This window comes from Anomalospiza imberbis, chromosome 7, assembly GCF_031753505.1.
Source record: "Anomalospiza imberbis isolate Cuckoo-Finch-1a 21T00152 chromosome 7, ASM3175350v1, whole genome shotgun sequence".
Lineage (NCBI taxonomy): Eukaryota > Metazoa > Chordata > Aves > Passeriformes > Viduidae > Anomalospiza > Anomalospiza imberbis.
This window is the reverse complement of record NC_089687.1, coordinates 7,111,019-7,135,153: the sequence shown is the minus strand read 5'-3', so window position 1 is coordinate 7,135,153 and position 24,135 is coordinate 7,111,019. Positions and strand designations below refer to the sequence as shown.

Sequence of the window (24,135 nt, the reverse complement as noted above, 5' to 3'; positions counted from 1 at the left end):
GAGGCTTCAAGTTGAAAGCTGAATTTTGCAAAGGAGGCTGACAGAAAAATTCTTCTGTAAGATGTACATTAGCAAGAGAGGATGTGTGCTGGTTAGCATTAAACTTTATGGCCCTTCCCTCCTTCTGCATGTCTCATCCTACCATAACACTTAACCTACTCTTCAAATAAACAATGACTGGTTCGGGTTGCATGGGATCTCACAGCTGCTTCTGATTCCCCCAGGTGACCCTAAAAGGGATTTTATACATATATATTATGTCAAAGAATCCCTTAGGTTGGAAAACATTTCTAAGATCACCAAGTTCAGTTGTCCACCCAGCACTACAAAGTCTGCCATGTCCCCAGATGCCACTTCTGCTTGTCCTTTAAAGCCTCCGGGGAAGAAAGGCGACTCCATCACTTCCCTCAGCAGTCTGTCCCAGTGCTTTTAGAGCCATTTTGGGGACCTGTGCTTTAGACCCTTCACCTGCTCCACTGCCCTTCCTCAGGCACACTCCAAGACCTTTCTTTTAGCCCATGGGCCAAAAGTGATCACAGGATTTAAAGCGCAGCCTCACCAGTGCCGAGTACAGCAGGACAAGCCCTGCTGGCCACACTGGTGCTGAACAGTGGCTCCCATCTCCTCCTGGCTGTTGCTGTGGGCATCAGTGTAGAGGCATTTCAGCTGGGCTATTGAGCCCATCACCTTTCTACCTGACCCCAACCCTTGTACTTTTGCTGCCTCATGGATCTCCATCCTTAACTTGCACAGAGCCAGCAGACTGAAGGAGCTCTCCAGCACACCGTCCCTCAAACGTCTGTGTGTGCCTCCAGGCTTGTGTCTAAACACATCTTTATAGGTTCCCTATCTTGCCTGTAGGGATTGACATTTTCATAAAATTTTGCCTATGTTTGTACATGAATGCAAATAAGAGTAAGTTCAAAGCCCAAGCATTGTGCTTTGTATTTTAATGAGCATTACAGGCGATGATAAAAATACCTATCAGTCACCAGTCCGGAAATTCCAAACTCACACAGTCCAAACAAGGCAAACAAGAATTACAAGGCTTCCCCGTATTTATTTTTTCTGTTTTTTCTGCCACTTTTATATAAGATACATCTCTGGGTTGAAACTGGAAACCCCTATCTCCAAAATGCTATGTTTTAAAACATTACCTAAAATACACCCTACGTTTTAACCTCAATGTGAAGAAAAGAAACATAATATTTGTTGTAGTATTAAATTTTATTTTATGCATTTAACACACTGAACTCCACCTCTGGAGTATTTTTTGTTTGTGTTTTAATCCTCTAGGAGCACACATGACAAGACACAGATCAAACCAGCTGCGTATTGAATCGGCTCCCTGCAGTACTGAGATCTTAGTGAAAGTTAAGTACCAGGAAAGGACAAACTCTCTCCTGACTTTACAGGAGACCCTGTTATACCCTGCAGCAAGAGATCCAGTTACAGTTATCACCATTAACTGAGGTCAGGAAGTTATTGAACCATTAAAAGTTCATCCACAGTATTTACCTCAGCTAGCTGCAGCAATCATGAATTCCACCAGCAGACAATATATTGGCGTGGTTATTGCCTCTTATCTGAGATGGGCCCTAAGCTAAACATGCTAAAAAATGCTTGGCTCCAAGGATATGGGTCAACATAGTTTTAATTCATAGCAACTGATTCATATTTGAGAAACTTATTGGCTTCTCTCAGGCTTCCACCTGAGTATTGTAAAGGCTGATGAGCACACCTGGCTAAAAGCATACTGGATGATATCACTAACCTCAGCTGATTACTTACCACCTCAGGACTGCAGAATGTCACAGAAATAAGTATTGGAGGTTAGCTTTATAAAAGGATTGGAAACATTTTTGGTTGTAAATAATGCATGTTTCTCTGCAAGGCAAGTTGAGGCTTACATACAGGTAGGACTTTCAGATGCTCCCCACTGAGTGCAAGAAGAATGTTCAAGTCGGTACCTTGACCCAGCACCAGCTTATAGGACCCCTCATGTCCATCCCTTCTCTTGAGTCCATGTGGACTGAGCTTTGTGTGAGAGCTGACCTGACAGCACACCTGCACACAGCCACAGCACTATATAACTATGCGAAAACTAGAGCGGACACCATCAGCAGAAGGGTACAGACAGAAGTATTGCAAAGATATATTAATTAGCTGAAAAGAAGCATTAAAAATTTAATTTTAAAACTTTTTTGTTTCTTGCTGCATTGCTTTATTATAGTGCAGGGTATTATCTTGAATTCAGGCTCAAAGGAGTAAAAAGTCTTTTTTGAGAGAAGCCCACATCTTTGAGTGCCACTGAGGACACACACAGTGGGTAAGAAAGCTGCAGGCTGTGTTAGACTTCCCTTTCCGTGGCCTAAAATTGGTCCTGACCAGCAGGGTGGAGTAGTGAGTGACACTGTCCTTGACCCAAACATCAGCAACACCTCTAGTCAGGAACAGGCAGAGAAGTCAGCCTCAGCAGCCTCCTTAGAAAGGCCTGGTGTTACATCTGAGATGGACCCACATGATACACATGATGCCCTCTCTCCTTCTGCCCTTACACCACTGTGAGCTCCAGGAGTGCTGGAATTGACCATGTGCCCTGCCCAGCCTCTGCAGGTAGTGGAGACTCAGATAAACAATGAGCATCTTTCCAGTCTTGTCCCATCCCAGTAGGATTTAACAGTTATCTGAACAGTTTTCAAGAAAGCACTGGTGCTCTCTCCTTTATGCAAATGGAAGAACATAGAGTACGTATTTACCATTTGGAAGAAAGAAGAATCTTTGCTGAAAAAGAAACTTGTAGCTACAAAAAAACAGTGTGAAAAGAATTTAAATGTACTTACTGTAAACCTAACTTTTAAAAATTTTAATATTATTCCTCCACTAAAGTATTTTTAAAAATCATCTCACATCCCTAAATTTACAAAAGGATTTTGTTTTTAAAATAAACAAAAGGATTACTAAACAAAATAAACAAAAGGATTTTGCTTTTAATTAATCTTAATGTTTAAATGTATTAACTAATATAATTGCTCATTTCAAAAAGTTAATTCTGTACTCAAATAATTTTGGTGCCAGATAAACTATTCTTTATAGATAGAAAAGTAATTTTAATGATTATATCTGCATAAGCAAAGTTTTGACAGATGGAGAATACTTTGATCCATGCACGATTACGAATCTTTACTTTGGTTTTTTTAGGTAAGGCTGAATTTCTGCAGCTAGCAACCCCCTGTCAAGCACATCTTTGTAAAAGTTACTTCTGGACAGGTGAAGGCACGCTGGCTAAGATTTTCAAAGGAACCAGTGACTCAAGATGTTTGAAAGTTTTCAGAGTTCAACTTAATGGGACCCCTGTTTCAAGATTTCCAACATTCCTGTAAACAAAGTGCCCAAAGTAATACATCTGTCATTAGTCAATTAACAACCAGCAGAACTAAGCAATTATAAATCAAAATATTATAACCATAAAACTGGTGAATGCAAAAATAAAAACAACTTCATTCCTTTGAAACTCATAACCTCTGTCAAAGGGAATTTCCAGGTTACTTAGGACAGACTCTGAAGGGAATCAGAGTTTCTGCACCAGAGGAAGCAGCAACACAACCAGCACTGGACACCAGCAGTGCCCAAGGTCCTCAGGACAATGAGTGAGGACTGTGAGACAACCTCTAGAGTGAGGTGTTACATTCATTAAATCCATTCATGCTTCACACAGACACTGGGATAGTCCTGCATATGGGCATGTGGGGAGGGGAGAATGGTTAAAACCTTTTAGGTTTAAACAATGCCACATTCCAACATAATTCACTGCCCTGTACAGGTGTGGTGTGCCAATTTCACACATTTAACTAGATGTCCTTTAGCACATAGAGTGAATTTTGCACAAACTTAAGAACACCATGTAGCAGCAAATCTGGGAGGCTGTGAACCAGCTACTGCAATAATTCAACCTGTGCTGTTATCCAGACATAAATCAGACCCTCTGTGTCCTGCTGAGACAGCAAGACCTGAGCTTTTCCTGGATTCCTATGCAGATAAAAAAAAAAAAAAAGAAAGCCTTGACAATGTAGTTGATGTGATGCTCAAAGGAAAGCTTGAAGTCACAGATGAAACTGAGATTACAAAGTGGTTGGAAAGCATATAAGAATCCCATCAAACAGAACCACACAGGGAAGAGGGCTAGGAGGAACCTGCTGCTTTGCCAGTGACAATCAGCATGATTCAGTATCACAAGATGATCCAATCTACAAAAACACAACATGAGAGAAATCTCCTATCCAACCCTCAGTAAGAGCAGGAGAAGCAGGCAGGATACACTAGCTGATAACTAAAGAAATGTTTGAATGGAAATACCTACAGAATAAATGGAGGACATTATCTTGATTTTTGTCTCATGTAAATGTACATCAGAACAAATCCACTGAGTTCCAGAGTTTCAGGAATGAAACTCCATGAGACATGAATGAGATAAGATGCAAGTACTTGCAATGTCAGATTCTATCACTTGAACATATGTGAAGTGTGCACTTTCCTGTCTGAGATATCTCTCTAATCAGTGCCGCTGAAGTTTCTTCTTAGTGGAGTAAGGCAATAGATAGTCTGGCCAAAAGCAAAACCAGCATCTTTTACAGCTTCAGCAAACCTATTCAGGAATTTTCTATAGACTATTCCAGAGGAGACTGCAGTTTCCACATGAAAAATCAGAATTTTTGAAGGGCAATGACAATGTAATTCTTAAAAGAACAGATTTCCTTTGGAATAACAGAACACTTTTCATTTCTGGGGACATCAATTTACATTACTCCAATGCACACACCCGCACCCCCTTCCTCCTATGAATCACAAGTTTTTGTTTCACACTCAAGCATGGTGCATTTAAGGCCATAGAAGATGCAAAAAAGATGGGAAGAAAGTAAATTCAGTTTAAGAGAAGATATTTTCAACATTTATAAGTAAAAAAAAAAAAAAAAAAGTAAATTTAATTGAAATCAAAATGTCAAAGCATTGAAACAAGTTTCCCAGGGTGGAAATACCTGTTTTGTCCCAGTCTAACATCCCAATCTGAGAGGAATTCTGCATTACGCTTCTCATTTGATTCAAGCACTTGTCTTCCAGAAAAGGTCTATAATGAACAGGTATATTTGAATCTACTTACAAAGCAACAGAAAAAAAATAATTGTCATCAACAGTCAAATCTTGCTCTTTTTGACAGGGACTGTTATTTATGCTGTAAAAACATTGAAAGAAGTTGAGAATTAAATTGTACTTCAAAAAACTCTTTCAATACTCTGTGTAGTAAATAATACACTGAGACAAAAAAGAATGGCAGGATTTTGGAGAGCAATGTCCCATATTTTTACATCACCAAAGACACATTGGAGCCTTCTGAACAGTTACACTTTTGTTTGAGATTCAGTGCAAGAAACCACTGCCCTGAAACCTGATCATATTGTGAGTTATCTTTGCCAAAACTCATAAATTCAAGCACAGAGAAAACATATTGGGTGTCTGGAAACAGTGGAGGTAATTTTTCCCTTCAGACCTACTAGAGATTTTCACTATAATGAAAAACTCTAAGGTATCATTATAGAAATAAGTTGGGAAACTGTTTCCCAGCCAAAATTACTTGGATCCGCTTTATACGCTAGGAAAAAATACCCATTGAAATCATAAAAACTCTCTGGATTTACACTGTTAGCTTCCCATAAAGCCAGCTGTTGATACCCAATTATTTTAAATGCCTTGCAATGATCCCAGCTCATTTCCTATCTGGGTCACACAAGGCCCTGAAAGCCAAAGCACACAGGCAGGCTCAGAGGTGCAGGAGCAGAGGCAGGAACGAGCTGCCAGCAGAGCCATTCCCAGCAATTAGAGCTCCACAAGCACCTACAGACTCCCTAGAACAGAAAAATGCCTGGAATCGGGGTACCTACCCTCAAATATCCCTGCCTCCAGGGGTCCAAGCAAAAGACATATTTACACTGCAGAGTTTTGCATGGCTCTCTTGACTGCATGAAGCAGAACATTTTCCATGTGGAAGATTTAGCCAGTTCTTTGGCAGCTTGGTTTTTAATGAGGAAACACTTATTCCACAAAGGCAAAACACACAGTGATTTAACTGAAGTTTTCAGTAAGGCACTCTTTCTCTAAAGATCAAAATTGTAAACTTGTGAAGCAAAACACTGTACATCATCAATTTTAGTGTGCATCATCTATTATAGCTATGCAATTAAATGAGCAAGGGGACCAAAAGTATATACATGTATTTATATGAGAACAAAAGACAAGTGCGTGTGTGTGTGTATATAAATATATATATATATCATATGAACAAAGACAGAATTTTCCAGCTGGAACTAAAATATAAAAAACCTCAAAATTTTTAGCACAGGCTGGAAACACTGGTTTGCAAACAATTCAGAGCAGTAATTTTGACTTGTGGTTATCTCACATTCACTGTAAGTGGACAAAATTAGCAAAATTCAAGAATATGAGTGAAAGTTGACCACACTTATTTGTAAAACAAAACAACCTGGAAATGCCTACATATCCCCTTGCAAAGATTTATTTTATTCCCTTTGTATATTGACATGTGCACAAGTCTGTGAAAAGAAATTTAGATTCTCCTATGGATGCAATAATAATCAAAATAGGACATTTGAGTGGATGCCATAACTGACCTAGCAGGAGATAGATTCACTGCTCATTCTTGGTCTTGCAGGGCAGGGAATTATGTCAACACTATAAAACAACACAAGGCATATTTTTTTCCTTTCTCTTCTCCCTAGAATTTTATTCCACTTGAATCAGGCAACTGGGAGACACAGAGGAGACTTGTGCCTCTCAGGATATGTGTCATACTTAATTGCTGAAGGCATGAAGCATTTTAAAAGGTTTGTCAATAAAATCCCTACTTAGTTAACCCCAATCTCTTCAGATCTCCTGTTACAGGCAGCCTTCTGCTCTTAACATCTGGGCATGCAAAGCGTCCAATTTCACTGCTGCTTTGGGAGCTTACCAGAGCTAGATAAGGGTCCCCAGAACATCCATTTCCCTTGGTAGCTGCTTATCCCTGGCCAGGCCGATGGCACGCAGCCTTTGTGTCATATGAGGCATATTGGAAAATCGGGCGACCCCCGATGGGAGAAAATTATGATGTCTGCTCCAGATCAGGAGGCTGAAGGATCTGCTTTATTAAAACTATATTATGTTATATTCATATACTGTTTAAAGAGATACTATCCTACTCTACATACTTACTTCATACTTACCTAACTCACAAACTCGTGACTCTCTGCTGAGAGTCCAACACAGCTGGATCCCATTGGTCACTGACCCCAAACAACCTTCACCAGAATCCAGCCCAGCAATCACTGCAGGTAAACAATCTCCACACCACATTCCACATGGGGAAAACAAAGGAGCAGAGATAAAGATTGTTTTCTCTTCTCCTCTCTGTGCTTCTCCTGAGAGACAGAATTATGACTCTCTGTCCAGAGAATGTGAATGTCACAGAGGCACATCATCGTGTGGCACACACCCAGCAGGTGTGCACCCTCCCCTTAAATCCAAAGCTCTCCGTGAGCTTCCCTCTTCTGGGGCCAGGCTGACATCTGTCACAGCTCCACTCTGTAATTGGTGGGGCAGGGCAAAGGGACAGAGCAGCCTGAGATCACAGCCGCTGCTCTGTGAGCAGGAGCTGCTCACACCGCTGGAGCTGCTGTCCCCTGTCTGCACCCCTGTCCTTCAGGGAAAAAGCAGCAGCAGGCAAGAGGCTGCTGAGCTGGCTCTGCATCAGAGGGCAGGCACCTGCCAGCTCCTTCCAAAAACCCTGGGGAGCAGAGCCTGGTGTGCACACTGCAAATCATCAAACTCCTCCAAATCGAGACATGGGATTCCACCCAAAATAACAATCCACTATCAAACAGTTCCACAGCAAGATTTCTCCTTAATGCGTCCCAAAGAGGAAAGCCAAGTCTCAGCACAGTTGTCTCCCTTGCACCAAGATAAAACTACAACTTCTTTTTTTCCAAGCCCTGACATCTGCAACTAGAAATTACCACAAAATTCAGTTTCTGCAGTTTGTCAACTTGAACACTTAACATCCTTTCTTTTTGTAACACCCAACTTGTCTATTGTACCATGCTGAACTTTCATTCCTGAATAAAGCTCAAAATTCATGCTTTTATCTCTTGCATTTTCCTTCATTTTCATTTTTGATTCCTCCTCTGCAGCTAAATCGGTATCTTTAAAAGCTTATTAGGAGTTATCAAGAAGTTAATACTTTAATGCCAAAAGTCTGACAGTGAAATTACTGAGATTCTATACCAACATAGGCCAATTTTCCAGCTTTTTTAGAATGCAACAGAATATGATTGCCCTGTTTTTTCACAGCCCATCTGCCAGCTAATTTGCAGGCCCAAGTAAAACCATATTTTCTGTTCTCTGTTCTTACTTTTCCTTCACTTTTGCATCCAGTTCGGTGACAATGTACAAGGGTAGATCAGCTGCATAAATTTCTTATAAAGCTTCTCTTTTAACCTTCAAGCCTTGTGTTTGTCACTTTAAGTTTATGTGCCAAAGACGTGAGAAAGCAAAAGCCAGCTGTTTGTCAAAGCATGATCTCTGGGGATGTGGGTACTGTTTCAGCTGTCACCATGTCACCCTATACACCTATTGATGTAACTTTTGATGTGCAGCAACAAATGGTAAACAATTCCTCTCGCAGAGAGCACTTCTGCCTGTGTTGGAGTCAGTGCTTTTGATCAATAAGCCATTGAGCTATATTCCAGTAGGAATATTATTTGAAGTTTTGCTCAGAAACATGCTCCATGCACTATTTGTTTTCAGGGCTGTGAGTTTTTTATTTCTAATCTCTCTTCAAGCATCTCTCCACTGCTCACTGTTTATCCACATCTCCAGTTCCTGAAAAGGACCACTGGTTTCTATTGGTGTAAGCTTTAATCAAGGCAATAGTTCACTGTCTGTATCACCACAAGAACAAATTTCAGTTCTTTCTGTGGCACTGGTACCTAACAGAACCATTTCTTCATGTTAGATCTGGCACTTACTTCTAACATCATTCCCTGGGTTCACTGAGTCCTTTTGGACTCACAGCCACTGTGTTTCTTGATTTTGATGTAAGGCTTGCCAGGCTGCTCCAGAGTTTATAAATGTGACTGACAGAAAGCAATTGCTGTCAGGACATTCAGGGCTTTACACACTCCTTCATTTTCAAATCCTCTTCTGCAAATGCATTGCAAACCAGCCATCTTCACTGCTGCTACACAGAAGTGCCATCGTCTCTCTTAGTGTAACTAGTGACTGTGCTCTTTATCCAAGCTGATGTAGATTCTTCTCCTGGTACCTTAGATGTACTACTCTGTTGGTAAGCGATGCCCTTAAATCCACCCAGACCACAGTTCCCTACGTTATTTGTATGACTGGTATGCTAATACCAAGCCTAAACACTTCTCTCCCATATCAGTGGTTTCTTTTTTCTCCTCACCTCTCAGCAGTTTCTGCTGTAAACTGATCCATTTGGATGGCTCTTTTCTTCTGCTTAACACTCCAGAGCTCTTGTCTCAATTTTCACTTTATTAAAAATGGAAATGCAGAGCAGTCTGTGCTCTTGGCACTACGTTTATAGATAGCTCAGTTTTCTCCAAGTCCAGGTGCTAAAGGTCCTGGGTGTGCACAACAGAATCTGTCCTGTTTAGATAGCTTTTACACACTCAGACCCCACTGGGATTTTCCTTTTCTACAAAGTTCCAGTCAATTCCAGGACTATCTATTATGCAGACAGTTGACAGCACTTCATCTGCCCTGTTTGTGGATGTCCTGACAGATTTGCAGAATTGTGTGGTACTATCCTTGCCATGAGGAAGATGCAGAGGGGTTAGAACAAGATGATCTTTATGATCCCTTCCAATTCAAACCATTCTATGATGCTATGAATAGATTTTTCTCAGAATTCTGTTTACTGAGCTCTTATATCAATTCCATATCTTTTCCCATATCATGAAATTCACATCACATATCGTGAGTTTTCCTCACGAATGTGCAAACCTTCACCTTTGCAGTTAGCAACACAACCTGTACGTCACTGCTGTTCTTCCCTGTATTCTGTCTTCTACATCAAAATTCCACACTTGTCACCTTTATTAAACTGTTCTCCTTGACTTACTCTCCCCCTGGATGCACTGGATGTTAGGGATGATTTATCTTGCCTCTGAAAAATACCAAAAGCTGTTTGTTTGAGGCTCACATTCTGGGTGCATTTTCCAGTGCTGAACCGTATTTGTGCAGCAACTCCTAACTCTGATTCAACCCTTGACATGGGCTTTTCCATGATGATGTACCCAGATGAAGAAAATTCTGAATTATAAATTAGCACACAAATTAAAATTCAAGTTTTGAGAGGACAGAAAATGGAGTCCTTGCAGACTCCAAAGGAATTTGGCAGCAGCTTCTAGCTGGAAAAAAATATTTAAGCTACAAAACTTAGAACATTAGCCGACATCTGACAAGGCAATATTTTTAATGCCACCTTTTACTTTGAAATGCTGGATTATGTTATGTTGCACAGTGATGTCAGATACACTGTGAATGTCAGTGTCAACTAAAAAAAAAATAGAGCTATTCCCAGAATTTAATTCCCAGACATGAAGGGTTCCCCTCCTGCCTTGCTGCTGCAGCACTTTTCACAGCTCTGCTCCAACATCATGTTCTCTGTGACACCTTTCATCTGAGGATATCAAAGCAAGCCACAGACTCACGCTAATAGCAGACTATTCCTGGAATACCTATGAGGTAAGAAATTACTATAACACCCAATTTATTGACAAGAAATCTGAATCAGAGTTTTGTTGATGAGAAAACTGAATTAGAAATCTATTAAACTGAGTTAGGGATTGATTAGAGGTGACAGATGTCAGACTTAACCCCCGAATTCCTGGCTCCCAGCCCTGGAGAACACACGCACACTTCTCAGCGGTCTCCAATTGAACTCGGTGGTTTTGCCCACGCCACCAATCCAGCTGCAGGCAGATGAAGGTGTTCCTCCCACGCCCCAGAGCAATTCATTACATTCCACTCTACCCCTATTACAACAAAGTGGTGCCATGAAAGCCCATCCTACAGAGCCCCACGGGAGCCTGTGACCAGAATGAAAGCAGCAGGGCACAGTTCACGAGCCACCACTGAAGCACTTCACCACAACTTGCTTTCAGAAGCAAAAGCCTCATTTTAAATAAAACAAAAACTTCTGCTTTGATAAATGCTGGCTGCTTCAAAAAGATATTCTGTTCTCAAATCTCCCCAGCTAAATGCTACCACAGCTGTAAGGGTGAACCATGTGTGTAGTCAGGCTGGGAATTATCCACATAAATAAAGAGCACAGCTTGAAACATTGACTTTTTCCTGATCAAAAGGGCCTGGGAGGCAACTGGACAGTTTGGATCAGGCAAAGGATAGGGCTTTTATTATTTTCAAAGAACACCCCAGTGAATAGAGTAGCCAACGTGGCCCTGGTGGCAGTGATATGTTCTAACACTCCCCTCATCTCACACAAATTACTTAAAAGCTTGGCTTTGGGTCTATTTATAGTTTGGAGTTTTTCATTTTTCTTTTTGTTTAAGAACTTTTGCAGGGAAAACCTGAAATACAATCAATCCTTTCATGAGGCTTTTTATATATGTAGTAGCCTGTCTAAGCTACTCCCTCAAATACAAAATAATAAATTACAAATATTAACAAAGAAATCTTCTCATATGTCTTCATTTTACCCATATTAAAAAAAGTTGCCTAAATTCTATCAAAGTACATTTTTTTTACTATGAATTTTCATGTTAGTTTTCTTTGTATATTCCAACCTGAAATGAATAAAGGACACAGAAAAATCCCTTTCCTTCCTGTTTTTATCTAGTTTCTTCCACTATTTATTTTCAACTAGTTATGCTTAAATGTAAGATTCAACAGGAAAAGATATATTCATGAAAAAAATAAAGCCTGTGAAATATTCATACTCTTGCACTTTGTGAAGCTGTTCTATTTGACCAAACTTAAAGGATTTAAGACACATGAAGCAAAAAGTTCTTCAGAAAGAACTGTTTCTCTTCTAACAGAAAGCAATCAGACATGGGTGTTACATGACACCTAAGCAACATATTCCAAATAAATGCACTCCTTCAATATTTTGAATTCTGCAGTTTGTTTTCATGCTAAACAGAAATGCTGTGGCAATAACAGCAATGACTTTGGTCTTGACTTCTTGCACAGCAAACCAGAATGACAGAGAGTTTCACCTTATTCTTCAAGTGTTGTCTATCTTATCATCTTATAACCACATATACAATAAAATATCCCTACAAATGTCATAAAAACTAGACAAATACAGATCTGTTGTTTAAAACAAAGAAGATTCAAACTTTAGTTCTCCTATCTCAAACCAATTTGATTTTCAGAGTTGTGATGTTTTGATTGGAATCAATTTGCAGAAAAAAAACTTTATATACTCAAAATACAGTAGCATCACTTGTACAATAGATGAGACAATAAGGTAGTATAGAACTATATTGAAACTGAAAAAGGTATATCCTCCTTGGGTGGTATGTTTTGGGTTTTAAATGTCAGGCAGAAATTACAAAGATATTATTTTCTATAATTGATCTCATAGGATTACCTGTGAGAATTGTTATGAAGTTAATATTTCCTAACTGTTTCACCTGAATACAAAGCTATAAAACATCAATGTCACTGCAGGCTTACCTGCTTTGGCTGCAAATGTAAATGAGTGTGTGTATAACAAATCTTCAGCATGGGGCCAATATTGGAAACCTGCAGAGCAGTAACAGCCATGGGCTATACTGGAGAATTCTGGAATACCACCTGGGATATTATGACTAACAGCTGATAGAGATCTAATTTAATTGAAGCTAACAGCAAGATGTCCCTTTGACCTGGGCAGCAGTAGTAGCAATTCCTCTGGCTTTCTTAATGGTGGTAGGATTCTGGAGCTTGTTAAACTTCATGGTTTCAAACCACTAACTTCCAGTAAAGCATTAATCACCACTCATAGTTTAAAAAAATCACATCAGTCCTAGTTTAAAAAGGACTGCCCTATGTCTGACATTTTATAATCATATTTTTGCACTTATATTTTTTAATTTTAAAATTATTATTTGCTCTCATTGTAAAACTTATTTCCCCAAGACATCACCTAGGAGGGGTAGAGTAGTACAGGAAATAAAACTGAACCCTTCCTTATCTGAGTGATCCAAAAGTAGTTACTGTGCCTGTGGTGTAAGGAAGACTAGTTTATTAGTTCTGGAATTTCTCCCTGTTAGAAGGATGTCCCTAACATGGGTCTTTCTTATTTGAAGCCTGAAACTCATTGTTTGATGGGGCAGGCTGTATACAAAATGCTGATGAAATTTATGGTTGTATTTTGAAGGCTCAGATCCATATCCTAAGGAGAGAGAATTCATGTCTTTTCCTCAGAAACACCACTTTCCTTTTTTCACTCTGCCATCAAATACCTTCATAGCTTCTATATTCAGAGTCTAAGAGTGGAGGAATGAAGAGGACTATTTTTGTTGGTTTTTTTTTTTTTTAACAACCCTATGCAATACTTGTAGATTAAATCATGGAAAAAAACATTCCAGAAGATTACAATCTGATGCAGAAGGGAAAAGCAGCAGAGCCAGGCAGGGTAAGGAATGTTATCAGAAACGCCTATTTGTATCTCATGGTCCAAAGTGCAAAAGTAGAAACATATTTTCTTTAAACACCCAGAAGTTACAATTCTTTCTGAGATATGATAATGCTTAAACTCTCCACCAAACAAGGAGAAGCTGGATTTGAGAGAATCAAGGAGAGTGTCCAACCCTGAATGCCTGCGAGGTTAAACACAAAACATTTGGGAAGCGAGAGGACAAGAGAGACCCAAGAACTTGGACAAGCAGTGGACTGGACTAAAGCATGATGCTCAAACAGAATTTGATGATACAAGGGTAAAGAAGATAGACATATATGAAGGCAATAATTAAGAGGAGGTATGCTAGAACAGGAATTTGGAGACAACAAGGAAAATACAAAGGGGTTTTGCCTTTCCTGGTTCAATTTCTTGAAGTCACAAGGCATCCATGTGACTTACTACAGGCTGCTGAAGGCACTTGAGTCTCAGAATGTCTCTTCCAATTTGTTATGAAATAATAGCTGGGAGTAGACAACAAAGTACTAAAATGTTTCTAATGAAATGCATGGATGGCACTCTCAGATCTAGTTACACATATTCTGCTCAATGAAACGTTTCACAGACACAGACCTGTAACACCCCAGTGCAGCAAATGGATGCGTGCCCTGAAACTCAGCACCGGTGACACAACCTGTAAAGGCCATCTGTGGCAGAAGATATTGCTTTACAGCTGGGTGATGAGAGCATGATGGGTTTAGACATACAAAATACTGAAGTATTGCAAGATTTCTTTCCCTCAAAACATTTCCTTCAACACTTTAACACCAATATGGGTTAATCAGCCACAGATCTTTAGCTGCCACATGTTGGCACTAATTCACTGACCTCAAGTCAGGGATTGAAGCCTGATTCCAGCTGTGGGCAGTCTCCCACCCTACTTAGCCCTTGCTGAAGAGCAGGGAGAGAGTGTCACCATCCCATACAGCCATGGTTTCTGTCTCTCCTCCAATTAAGTCTTTATGGGTGCTTCATCAAATCCAAATTTCCACTAGGTAGGACTGGAAACCAGAAATATCTGGTTCTTTGTTCCCATCCATACAGCACATTACAGTCACCCCAGAGAAATGAAAGTTTCTATCTTAATAGATTTAGTAAAGGCTTAATCTAGCCCATTACATCAGTGAGAACATTTAGGGGAGAATAGTACTGATTTGCCATAATAAACAATGTCTTTATGCAAAACTCACAACTGCTAGCATTTCCCTTAGCTTTCAGTACCCAGTTTCTATGAGTATTCTTTTCTCCAGATAAATATTGACAGTCTGTGGTCGATTGTTTGGATCACAGCAGTACATTTTAGCTGCAGGATTTAGGCTGGAGTCTGTTTTGGGGCTGTGTATGCCTAGAACCAATAACAGAGGTTTAGGCCCCGGGACCAAACAGACTTCTGAGCCTACAAAACCTTTCAGATTTTGTCTGTCTCCGGGTGTATTACATCAAGTTGTGAGTTCATACCAAACCTTCTTTCTCTGCCCACAAGCTAGAAAGAGTTTTAAAGTGCTGGGAGCAGGACCTGACCTGCTGAGTGCGTGCAAGCTGAGAGAGCAGGTTCTGTTGCAGGCTGAACAACCTGAAATCAGTCACGTCTCAGTATCAGAGCCCTGAGCTGCATGGCCTGAACAGGGGCAGCTTAAACAGCTCTTCCTTAGGGTCCTGAGCAGCTCAGACTCTGGGAGAGAATTCACTATTCTTCACTACTTTTATTTCTCTGCAATTAATTCTATTTTTCTGAGAAAAGGGATGTAATTCATCAGCACAAGAAATGGTGCCAAGAAAAGGACAGAGCCCTTTTTAAACATTTCTTCACTGGCCACCTGATGTTACCTGAGATGTGCCTTGTAGCTAAGGCCTGAGGGAGAGGAGCAGAGTCCTTCAAGGGGTGGAAACCTGGGAAGGTGGGACTGCTCTGCTGACCCCAATAAAGAGCACAGCAGGTGATTGAAGAGCATCAGTGGATAGACTGAAACCTGCCGAGTCCATGCTCGATGCTATTGGCATGCCAATGGGCTTTATACTTTGGAGGGAAAAAAGGCCCAAACCATCATTTTAGCATAAAATGAAGGAAACAACATAGTTGTAATAATGAGTAAAATTCAGGTAACAGGATTAGCACAGGTGAGGCATTGCAGGCAAAAGGGTTTTGGGGTCCCACAGTCACCACCTCTATGAGTGTCAAAGAGATGGCACAGGTGTCCTTGGATCTCTCAGCTTTGCCTGTTTCAGTGTTTGCAGATTGTCAAGCTAAATACCTGACACAGGCACTTCTATCCTCATACACAACTCTTCCACATCCATGAGCATTTTCTGGCATCTATGAGCATTTTCGGCATACAGCTCTAAAAACTCCTTGTTTGTCTCAGTCATCCTTTGAAAATATTACCTAAAAATAAATCTAGAATACAATGTCCAAGGAATTTAAATCTTAGGTACAGGAAAAGCAATTGTTTTACAGCATGTGGCATTTATACTTCTCTTTCGGCACATATTAGAGTAGTTTATAGATTTGCTGTGGTGAACACATTTTTGCTGATGTCCTGATAAATATTTCTGACAGAGGACCTCAGCCACTTACAGCCCTCATATACTAAGTAAGAAGCAACACAGGATGATCCCACAGAAGCTGAGTAGTATTTTAATAAAAAAATCTATTATAATTGTCTGGATTCCTTCCTTGTGCAAATTCAATGAATTCAGGGACGTGTTCCTATATGATGACAAGTTTCTACCTAGGATGTTGTAAAACTCCTCCAGTACTTTTTTTTTTGAGAATCTGAATAATCACAAGATGTTGTGATATTGTGATGAAGAGAAAAACATCTTTAACATATATGTAACTTTGAGTATTGCCTCTTAAAAACTAAATTTTTGTGACAAGACATATTCAGTAAATGCAGTAAATATTCATTCTTACCACAAGACTGCTGTCCAGAGAAAGTCTTTTCCCAAATTCCCTTTTCTGTAGCTGTCTTTTTTTCTCCATAGCTGTGGTTATTTGTTTTCCTTGTGATCGACTAGAAATGTCAGGCTGCTTTCAGCATCACTGGAAGAAAAAAAAAAGTAAAATATTTAAATTCTTATTTCAATATCCTACTAAACTGTTACTGTCTTCCATCATTAACTTTGTAATAACCCAACTTTGTGTTTCTAGTAGGCTGTGTTCCAGGAATAAGTGTTCTGTGCCAAAAAATCTAAACTCTCTAAACAGAAATATTACCAATATATTTGGGTCGCTTCTCAAAGGCAGAAGAAAAAAAAATATCTGCTACAACTGCCTTTAGCAATACACCCATGTTTCCGTAGTCTTTTGAACTGGGCAGGGAGCTGAATTTGCAGAGCCAATGAATTACCTGAGGCTGGGCAGGGGGAGGGATACAGTTTGTTTCACATTAATTGCACTCCTCAGTAAGCCCCGCTTGTTGGCACATCTGTGCTGCTACTGGGATGCACGAATTTTGGACCTAATCCTGAAAAGTTCTAAAAGCTTTCAACTCCCATTATCCTTAACGAGAGACAAATGCTCTCAGCACTTTCCTTACTTTTTCAAGGTCAGAGATTCTGCTGTAATAATCAGACAGTCCCACTGCCTGTACAGAACAGCCAGGGAATTCAGCCCATAAAGCTACCACAGAGGGAATTAATCTTTCCAGTTTTGTAGGGTTTGGTAATTCCCGCCCAGTGGATTCCACTAAAGCCAAGCCACAGCTTACAAGTGACAGCTACCAGTTCACTTCCTAAATGTTTTTGTTGCTACGTGTGCCTGAAAGTTTCAGCTTGTGTTTTAAGATATTTATTGTTTGTGATACAGGAATATGGGCAAAGTTAATGAATTTATTTGGGATGTACAGAAAGTAGTAGAATGATAACAGAAATCAGAATCTAGCCTAAATTAAGGCAGGCAGATATACTCATAGAGAGCCATGCACAGGAGTTTTTTCTTGCATCTCATAGTGACTGTATTTACTATATCACAGTCCCACTGACTGATAAATGAGACTTGGCAAAAGAAGAAGATCTGTCTGTTTCTGATCCTTTTTGTTTGTTGTGAGCATCACCTTGGGTCACACACAGCCAGGTGATGCACAGATACCCCTGCTGCAGCGTAGCACAGCTGGCATTCCCAAAAGCAGCCTTGCACATGACCTCCAGACACATTTGCATGCCTGTGGAGAGACTCAGCTTCTCATGCACCTGTGAACGATCCCATCTGTCGCTGTGGGGATATCAAGCGGATAAAACCTTCACAGCTCTTCCCTCAAGCTGACCCCGAATGCTCTGCCACGGGGGCACACAGGAGCCTGAATGTGGGCCGAGCCCAGGCTGCCTGCAAGGAGAGCAGGATGCAAGGAGAGCAGGATGCCCCAGGCCCAGCTGCTGAAGCCAGCTGGAATCCAGAGGCACACTGGGATCACTGGGAACGGCGTGGGCATCACACTGGGAACGGCGTGGGCATCACACTGGGACTGCTCTTTGAAAGCACTTCCCATGGGGAAGCCCTGAGTGCTCCAGCTACCAAACCATGCAGTGGTGAATCCAGCCTGCTATTGAACAGCACCTGGTGGTTCCTACACTTCTTTTGTGCTTCTGGTTTATACTCATGCAAGACCAGAATCCAGGCTATTTTCTCCCAAACAGATAAAATTTAACCTCTCTATATATTCATCTAAGGAACACATGCAATGAGAACATGTACCTACAATAGTAGGAAAATCTGTCATTGCACTCTGCTCATTGCTGCCTTGTGGAGTTTTCTTCAGGTTTACTGGTAAGCCTTTGCTTACTTTTTTTGTAGCTCCAACCCTAAAACTACACATGCTATTTAATTCAGCTAATGAGAAATCTCAATGATGTGATATCCGATAATTCCTATTGTTTCCTGATTAGTGAGCAAAAGAAACACTGCAATGGATTTAAACAAACACAGCAGTAATGTATTACATTGTTTGTGTGATTATGCCAGAAATTAGCAAATGACCTTATGTAATCATTATATCATTCTCCTGAGCATGGAGAGCAAGTCATGCCTGGAGAGCATGACTTCCACCAAGGGAGACTTTGTTGAGCACAGAACCACTCAGGAATGAGCTAGTGAGAGCTACAGCTGGAGCCAGTAATCCCCATGGAAGGTCAAGTACTTAATTTAAGTGCCTGAAGTTTCTGTCTGCAGGTATTTGGTGAAACTGCCCCAAATTCTAGTTTAGAAGTAAAAGCGGGAAGGATTATTATTAATTATTCCTATAGTTTATATATTGCCCATGGCACTTGAAGTGGATTTACTAGCCATAACTAGCACAGCACAAGGACCTTCTCATGTACTCAAACAGCAGCTGCAGACCTGCTGGCTCCACTGCTGCCCCCACACACACCATGGGAGCTCCCACCTCTGCACATTACCTTTAACAGGCTGTCACACATCTCTCTGAAGAGTTAACCACCTAAGGCTAAGCACACAAAGTTTTGGATCACAGGTAATTATCAGACAAGATAATACAATACATCACCTGTACCAACATATGCTGATGCTTCAAAGTACCCATCTCAGGAGATCTTTAAAGAAAAATTAGCATTGGAGTGAAGCACTTAGGAAAAACAGAACAGGTTTCCATCTTGGAACGGTCATTTTTGTGCATCATACTGCTTGTCACAAAGAAAAAATGGCCCTCCCAAGTAAATCTCTCTTCCTCTGAGACCAAACAAAAGACTAACAAAAACTCAAAACGGAGCTAACATGTCCACTGGGAAGCTCAGCAGAAGAGAAAGCTGTCCAGATGGAACAGTCTTGGAACGCCAAAGTGCTGAGAACCAGTTTGCCCAAACATCAGAAATACTATTTTTGTGTTACCAAGAGAACACACTGCAGATATCTACCCACCTTCCCTGACCAATTTTCTTGTCAATATGTTTACAGCAAAGACCCCAGTGATCAGCACTCAGACCTGATGATCCCATTTAATTTGGTGGAGCTGTGAACTATTGCAAAGTCACATCTGATTTATGGTGTCTTCACCCATACTGCACTCAGACGTGTATATTCCTGACTCTTTGGGGGCTCATCTTCTAGTTCTTTGTGCTGCAAGAAATGTTTTTGCTCTAGGACTCTTCCCTAAGGGAGAGCTCATCTATGTTGAGCATATGGGGGCAGGCACCTGGTTTAAAGCACTCAGGGATGAAGGCTATATCCCCAAGAATTGTATGGGGATCAGTCTAAGACAATGCAGGTCCCAGATGTTTGCCCAGTGTTTGCGTTGAGCTCAGGGCTCAAGGTTTTGGATGGACACAGAAAAAAACTCTCAGAGGAAGACCCAAGTGTGATCTTGCTTCAATAGGGTATTGCCCTCACTGCTGAGGAAGCCAGCAAGCCAGAGGCATCAGCTTGATTGTATACCCTAAAGTGCAGTATTTGTAGTACTTAGTACAAGAATGTTCATTATTTCAGGAGATGGCTTGAAAAGTATGTCCTGGAGAAATAGTGTGATTAACATAGAAAAGCACTCTCTAGAATCTGAGAGAAATTTCTTGGATTATAATACTCTCTTCATTTCTAGTAGTAACAAAGGATGATTGATGTATATTGCTTTAGCTGATGAAAATGTACATAATATTCCTCAGATAAGCATCCAAGATATTTTCAGGCAGTTTGAAACTGCAGTCACATTTCAACAGAAATTTCACATTATACCAACATATGCCAGCTGGGAACTAGCATGCAGTATATATGTTTGGTAACTGGAAAGGGACTGTATTTATTTTTCTCTTACAAACATGTATAAATTTAACAGTTATGACACATGGCAAAAATGACATCTCTGCAAACCAACACCCTTTTGTTTAAATTCAGGGTAGATACAATGCAGCCTCCCCACTCTTGGCGTTGCACAACTTAATGCTGCCAAAAGGCAAAACACCCGTGGGGCAGCAAGGTATTCCTCTCAGCAGCCAGCTTGTCTTTCCCAGGTGTTAACAAGAGGAGAGAATTTGTGGTTTGTGGAAATCTAACTGTTGGGTAACAGAATGAGGCCAGAGTTACAGAGTCATCACCTTTAAATGCTTTTCCCACTCTGTTAGCCCTGTTTGCTTGACAGCCAGACTTTAAGACTGAGAGAAAACAACCAGAACTGATAATATCCCTCAGCAAAGAGAGGAGGAGGGAAGTAATATCACTGGCATAGGTCAGGAAGCAGCAATGAGAAAGTAAAGATTGTCATCAATGTAAATGTTAGTTAGAATGAACAGGTAACCTAAAGGTGAAAGATTTTATATCTCATTACCAATCTGTGGAGTGATTCAGTTTCCTAGGAACCTAATTGAATTGAGTCTGTCATTTTGCAGCTGGGTTTCTTTTGCCAGCTCTGGTGTTAACATCAGTGTGCATCCACTGGTGTTTGTTGTGGCCTCTGCAGGGGAAGTATAGCCAGTACAGTTTATCAGGGCCTCCCAGAACTGGAAGGGAAAAAAAGATTCCAGAATTAAAGAGCTGATGTTTGTTTAACAGATCAATGTCCAGCTCTATAAAATCACTACATTTATCTTGCTAGGCATGGGCCAGTAAAAATATACTAGGTTTATACTAATGAAATTGATTATTTTCCTTGTTTTTTGGGGGGTTTGGGTTTTTTCTTCCCCTAATGGCAGAGTATTCAAAGCATTCTGCCTAGTCGTTAAAAGGCAACCGTGAACATGGTTTCATTTCCACACCCTTATCTCTCCCTATTGTGGTATTTAGCTTGGTCATGACTTTAAATGACAAAGCAGAAAAATAATTCCTAAATACTCCCTTGAGTTGGTTTTTCAAAATTCAACACTTGGTAAATAGAAAACTGCAACAACATCAGCACTTCTACAACCTGACACTTTGCTAAATGCCATTTGGTTTGCCCCAGTGTATTTGACAGCAGCACCGTGGGCAGGCCCTGCCTAATGCCAGATACTCCCAGGTATTTGCTGAGGCTGGTCAGCAGTTCATTAGCACTAATGTACATGTCATGCACTCACACCCAATGGATTAAGTTGCTATTTAGATTAGCAAGCTGCATTTTTGCAGACAGGGAAGGAGAATGTGCCATGTGCCAACATTAATGAGTTGATTAAATTAGAAAAATTCCAATGCAGGAAGCTAAAATGCTTAGATGAGTAGAATATTATGGGAATTACAAGACAGCAAACATAGCACTGCTGTGCCATTCTGCCTATATACCTAGATATTGACTGGCTTTGGAAAGTTGTATTAAAATATGAGTCAAGTGGTTCTGAAATACCTGGGCAGAATAATATTATTTTCCAGTTCTCTTTTTTGATGTTGTTTTCCTGTGGAATAATTAATTTTCATACACCCCAAATTTCTTACAATCTCCAAAGCTGTTACAAAGTTTATTGGAACTGTACAGGCAGTGCCCAGAGTCAACTGTGCCCTGCAAGTTATTTTGTGACCCAAAACACTCGCTAATCCAGTGGTCCTATAGTTCTGACTGAAAACATGCCAGAGGTCATAGAATCACAGAATGACTTGGGTTGAAATGGACCTTAAAGATCATCTTGTTCTGACCCCCACATCATGTGTAGAGGTGCCACCCAACTAGATCAAGTTGCTTCAAGCCCCATCCAACCTGGCCTCAAACGCTGTCAGGGATGGGGCATCCACAACATCCAGACAACCTGTGCCTCACCACCCTCTGAGAAAAGGATTTGTAACACCTAACCCAAATCTCTTTTAGTTTAAAATCATTCCCCCTTGTCCTACCACTCTCTGCCCATCATATACCAGGCCATGATAAAGTAGCCCCCCAAAGCAGTGTGGGAAGGGCCAGAGCTAGACAAGGAACCTTCTCATCTTCCACCCTTCCTTGGCAGGGTGTTGGACTAGATGATCTCCTAACTATCCAAAGATTCTTTGACTTTTTGTGATTTCCATGAAGCACAATGGCATTGACCCATGGCAGTCTACAGAGTGTTGCCTCATTTCAGAGCCAGTTGTTGTGGATCTCTCCTGCCCTTACCCCGTCCCTCAGAAGAGAAACAGTAGAGCACATAGGATGGTCTCATGCAATTTCTGGTGATCACTTGCCAGCAAAGAAGAGATTCAGCAGCATGTTCTAGAAACACATTGGAAAGAAAGCATCCCAGCTCTAAATTCCACCATGTTTCAGCCACAGTTTTCAAAACATTTATGCTTTCTTCTTGCAAGGTAATCTTCCATTTATTCAGCAAACTAAACAACCAGTAAAGCTTTCTATAGCACTGCTATGAGGATTTAAACAAGTTAAGATTAGAGGCTTAAATCCAGCAAACCTATCAGCGTGCTCAAAATAATACCAGGAATTTCAATACATGAGAAAATAAAGAATATGACATTAAAGATGCTATTACTACGACAGCTGTCAAGATGAATTGCATGAGAAGCATTTAAAAGATTTATATCTCAGTATCTCACGAGGTTAATTAAATGGATGCATGCATTCATTTAAGAGGATAAGGTGGGTTGCAGTGACATAAAATGAGAGGGCTCAAGATTATATTCTTTCAGCATTAACAGGAACAGGTTGAACCAATATCATTTCCGTATTCTGTAATAAGCATGATTCATCCGTTGCCATTTTCAGCTCTCATTTTCTTTCTGGCAGGAAAAAAAAAAGACTATGAACATTTATAGACTAACATAATCAAAGCTTTAACCTTTTCAGTGTTTTCTATTTGGATTGGCTGTCCATTTTTATCAAAGGATTTCAGGGCCATGCCTCAGGGAGGAGAGGAATCGCCAGTAAATTACACCAAAGAATGTTGAAAGGTCAAAGGATTACCCTCCCCTGTTTGCTTTTATGGGACATATGAAGCATTCATATCATGCAATAAAATTATCAAGACAAAAATGATGAAAGATGAGCAGATAGAATGCATGAATCTGTAGTCAGGACAGCATGGGGAGAAAAAGGAGATATTATAGTGTTATTATCAATAAAAAACAGATTATGACAATGGTGTTTCTGTATCCTTAGCTTCTGCACTGAAATCAAATCCTTCAGAACACTGTAAGACCTGTAACCAAGAAAGAGACATCCAAGCATGACTGAGGCTATTCAGGCTGAAGGAAACATTAGATCCAAAGCTCCCATTTCTTGGCTCAGTTTCTAACCACCTATTATTATATATTATTTATTACCAAATACTATTATAAATTACGTGAAATAGGTTATTATGTGGTAAACATGGACTCCCTTAGTTACTGAGCCTCTTTCAGCAACGCAGGGCTGTTAACCTGCAAAAGGCATGTTCTGAACATAGCAGCAGCTGCCTCTGGGGGTTTCAACACACATTTGTCTCCCATGGGAACCACAGCTGAGCTTAGTCAGAAATAGTCAATTCCAGCCACCTGCAGAAGCTGAACT

At 40.4% G+C, this 24,135-nt stretch overlaps 1 protein-coding gene across 13 annotated transcripts in view; it reads right to left on the bottom strand.

Moving 5' to 3' along the window:
* NCKAP5 (NCK associated protein 5) overlaps window positions 1-24,135 on the bottom strand; it is a 450,570-nt gene that overhangs the window by 318,852 nt on the left and 107,583 nt on the right. For all 13 annotated transcript variants that reach the window (XM_068195225.1, XM_068195221.1, XM_068195224.1 and 10 more), the window contains one exon: window positions 16,671-16,799. In XM_068195225.1, the coding sequence (XP_068051326.1) occupies window positions 16,671-16,739 (69 nt within the window). In that variant the 5' untranslated portion in view covers window positions 16,740-16,799. The remainder of the gene's footprint in view (window positions 1-16,670; window positions 16,800-24,135) is intronic.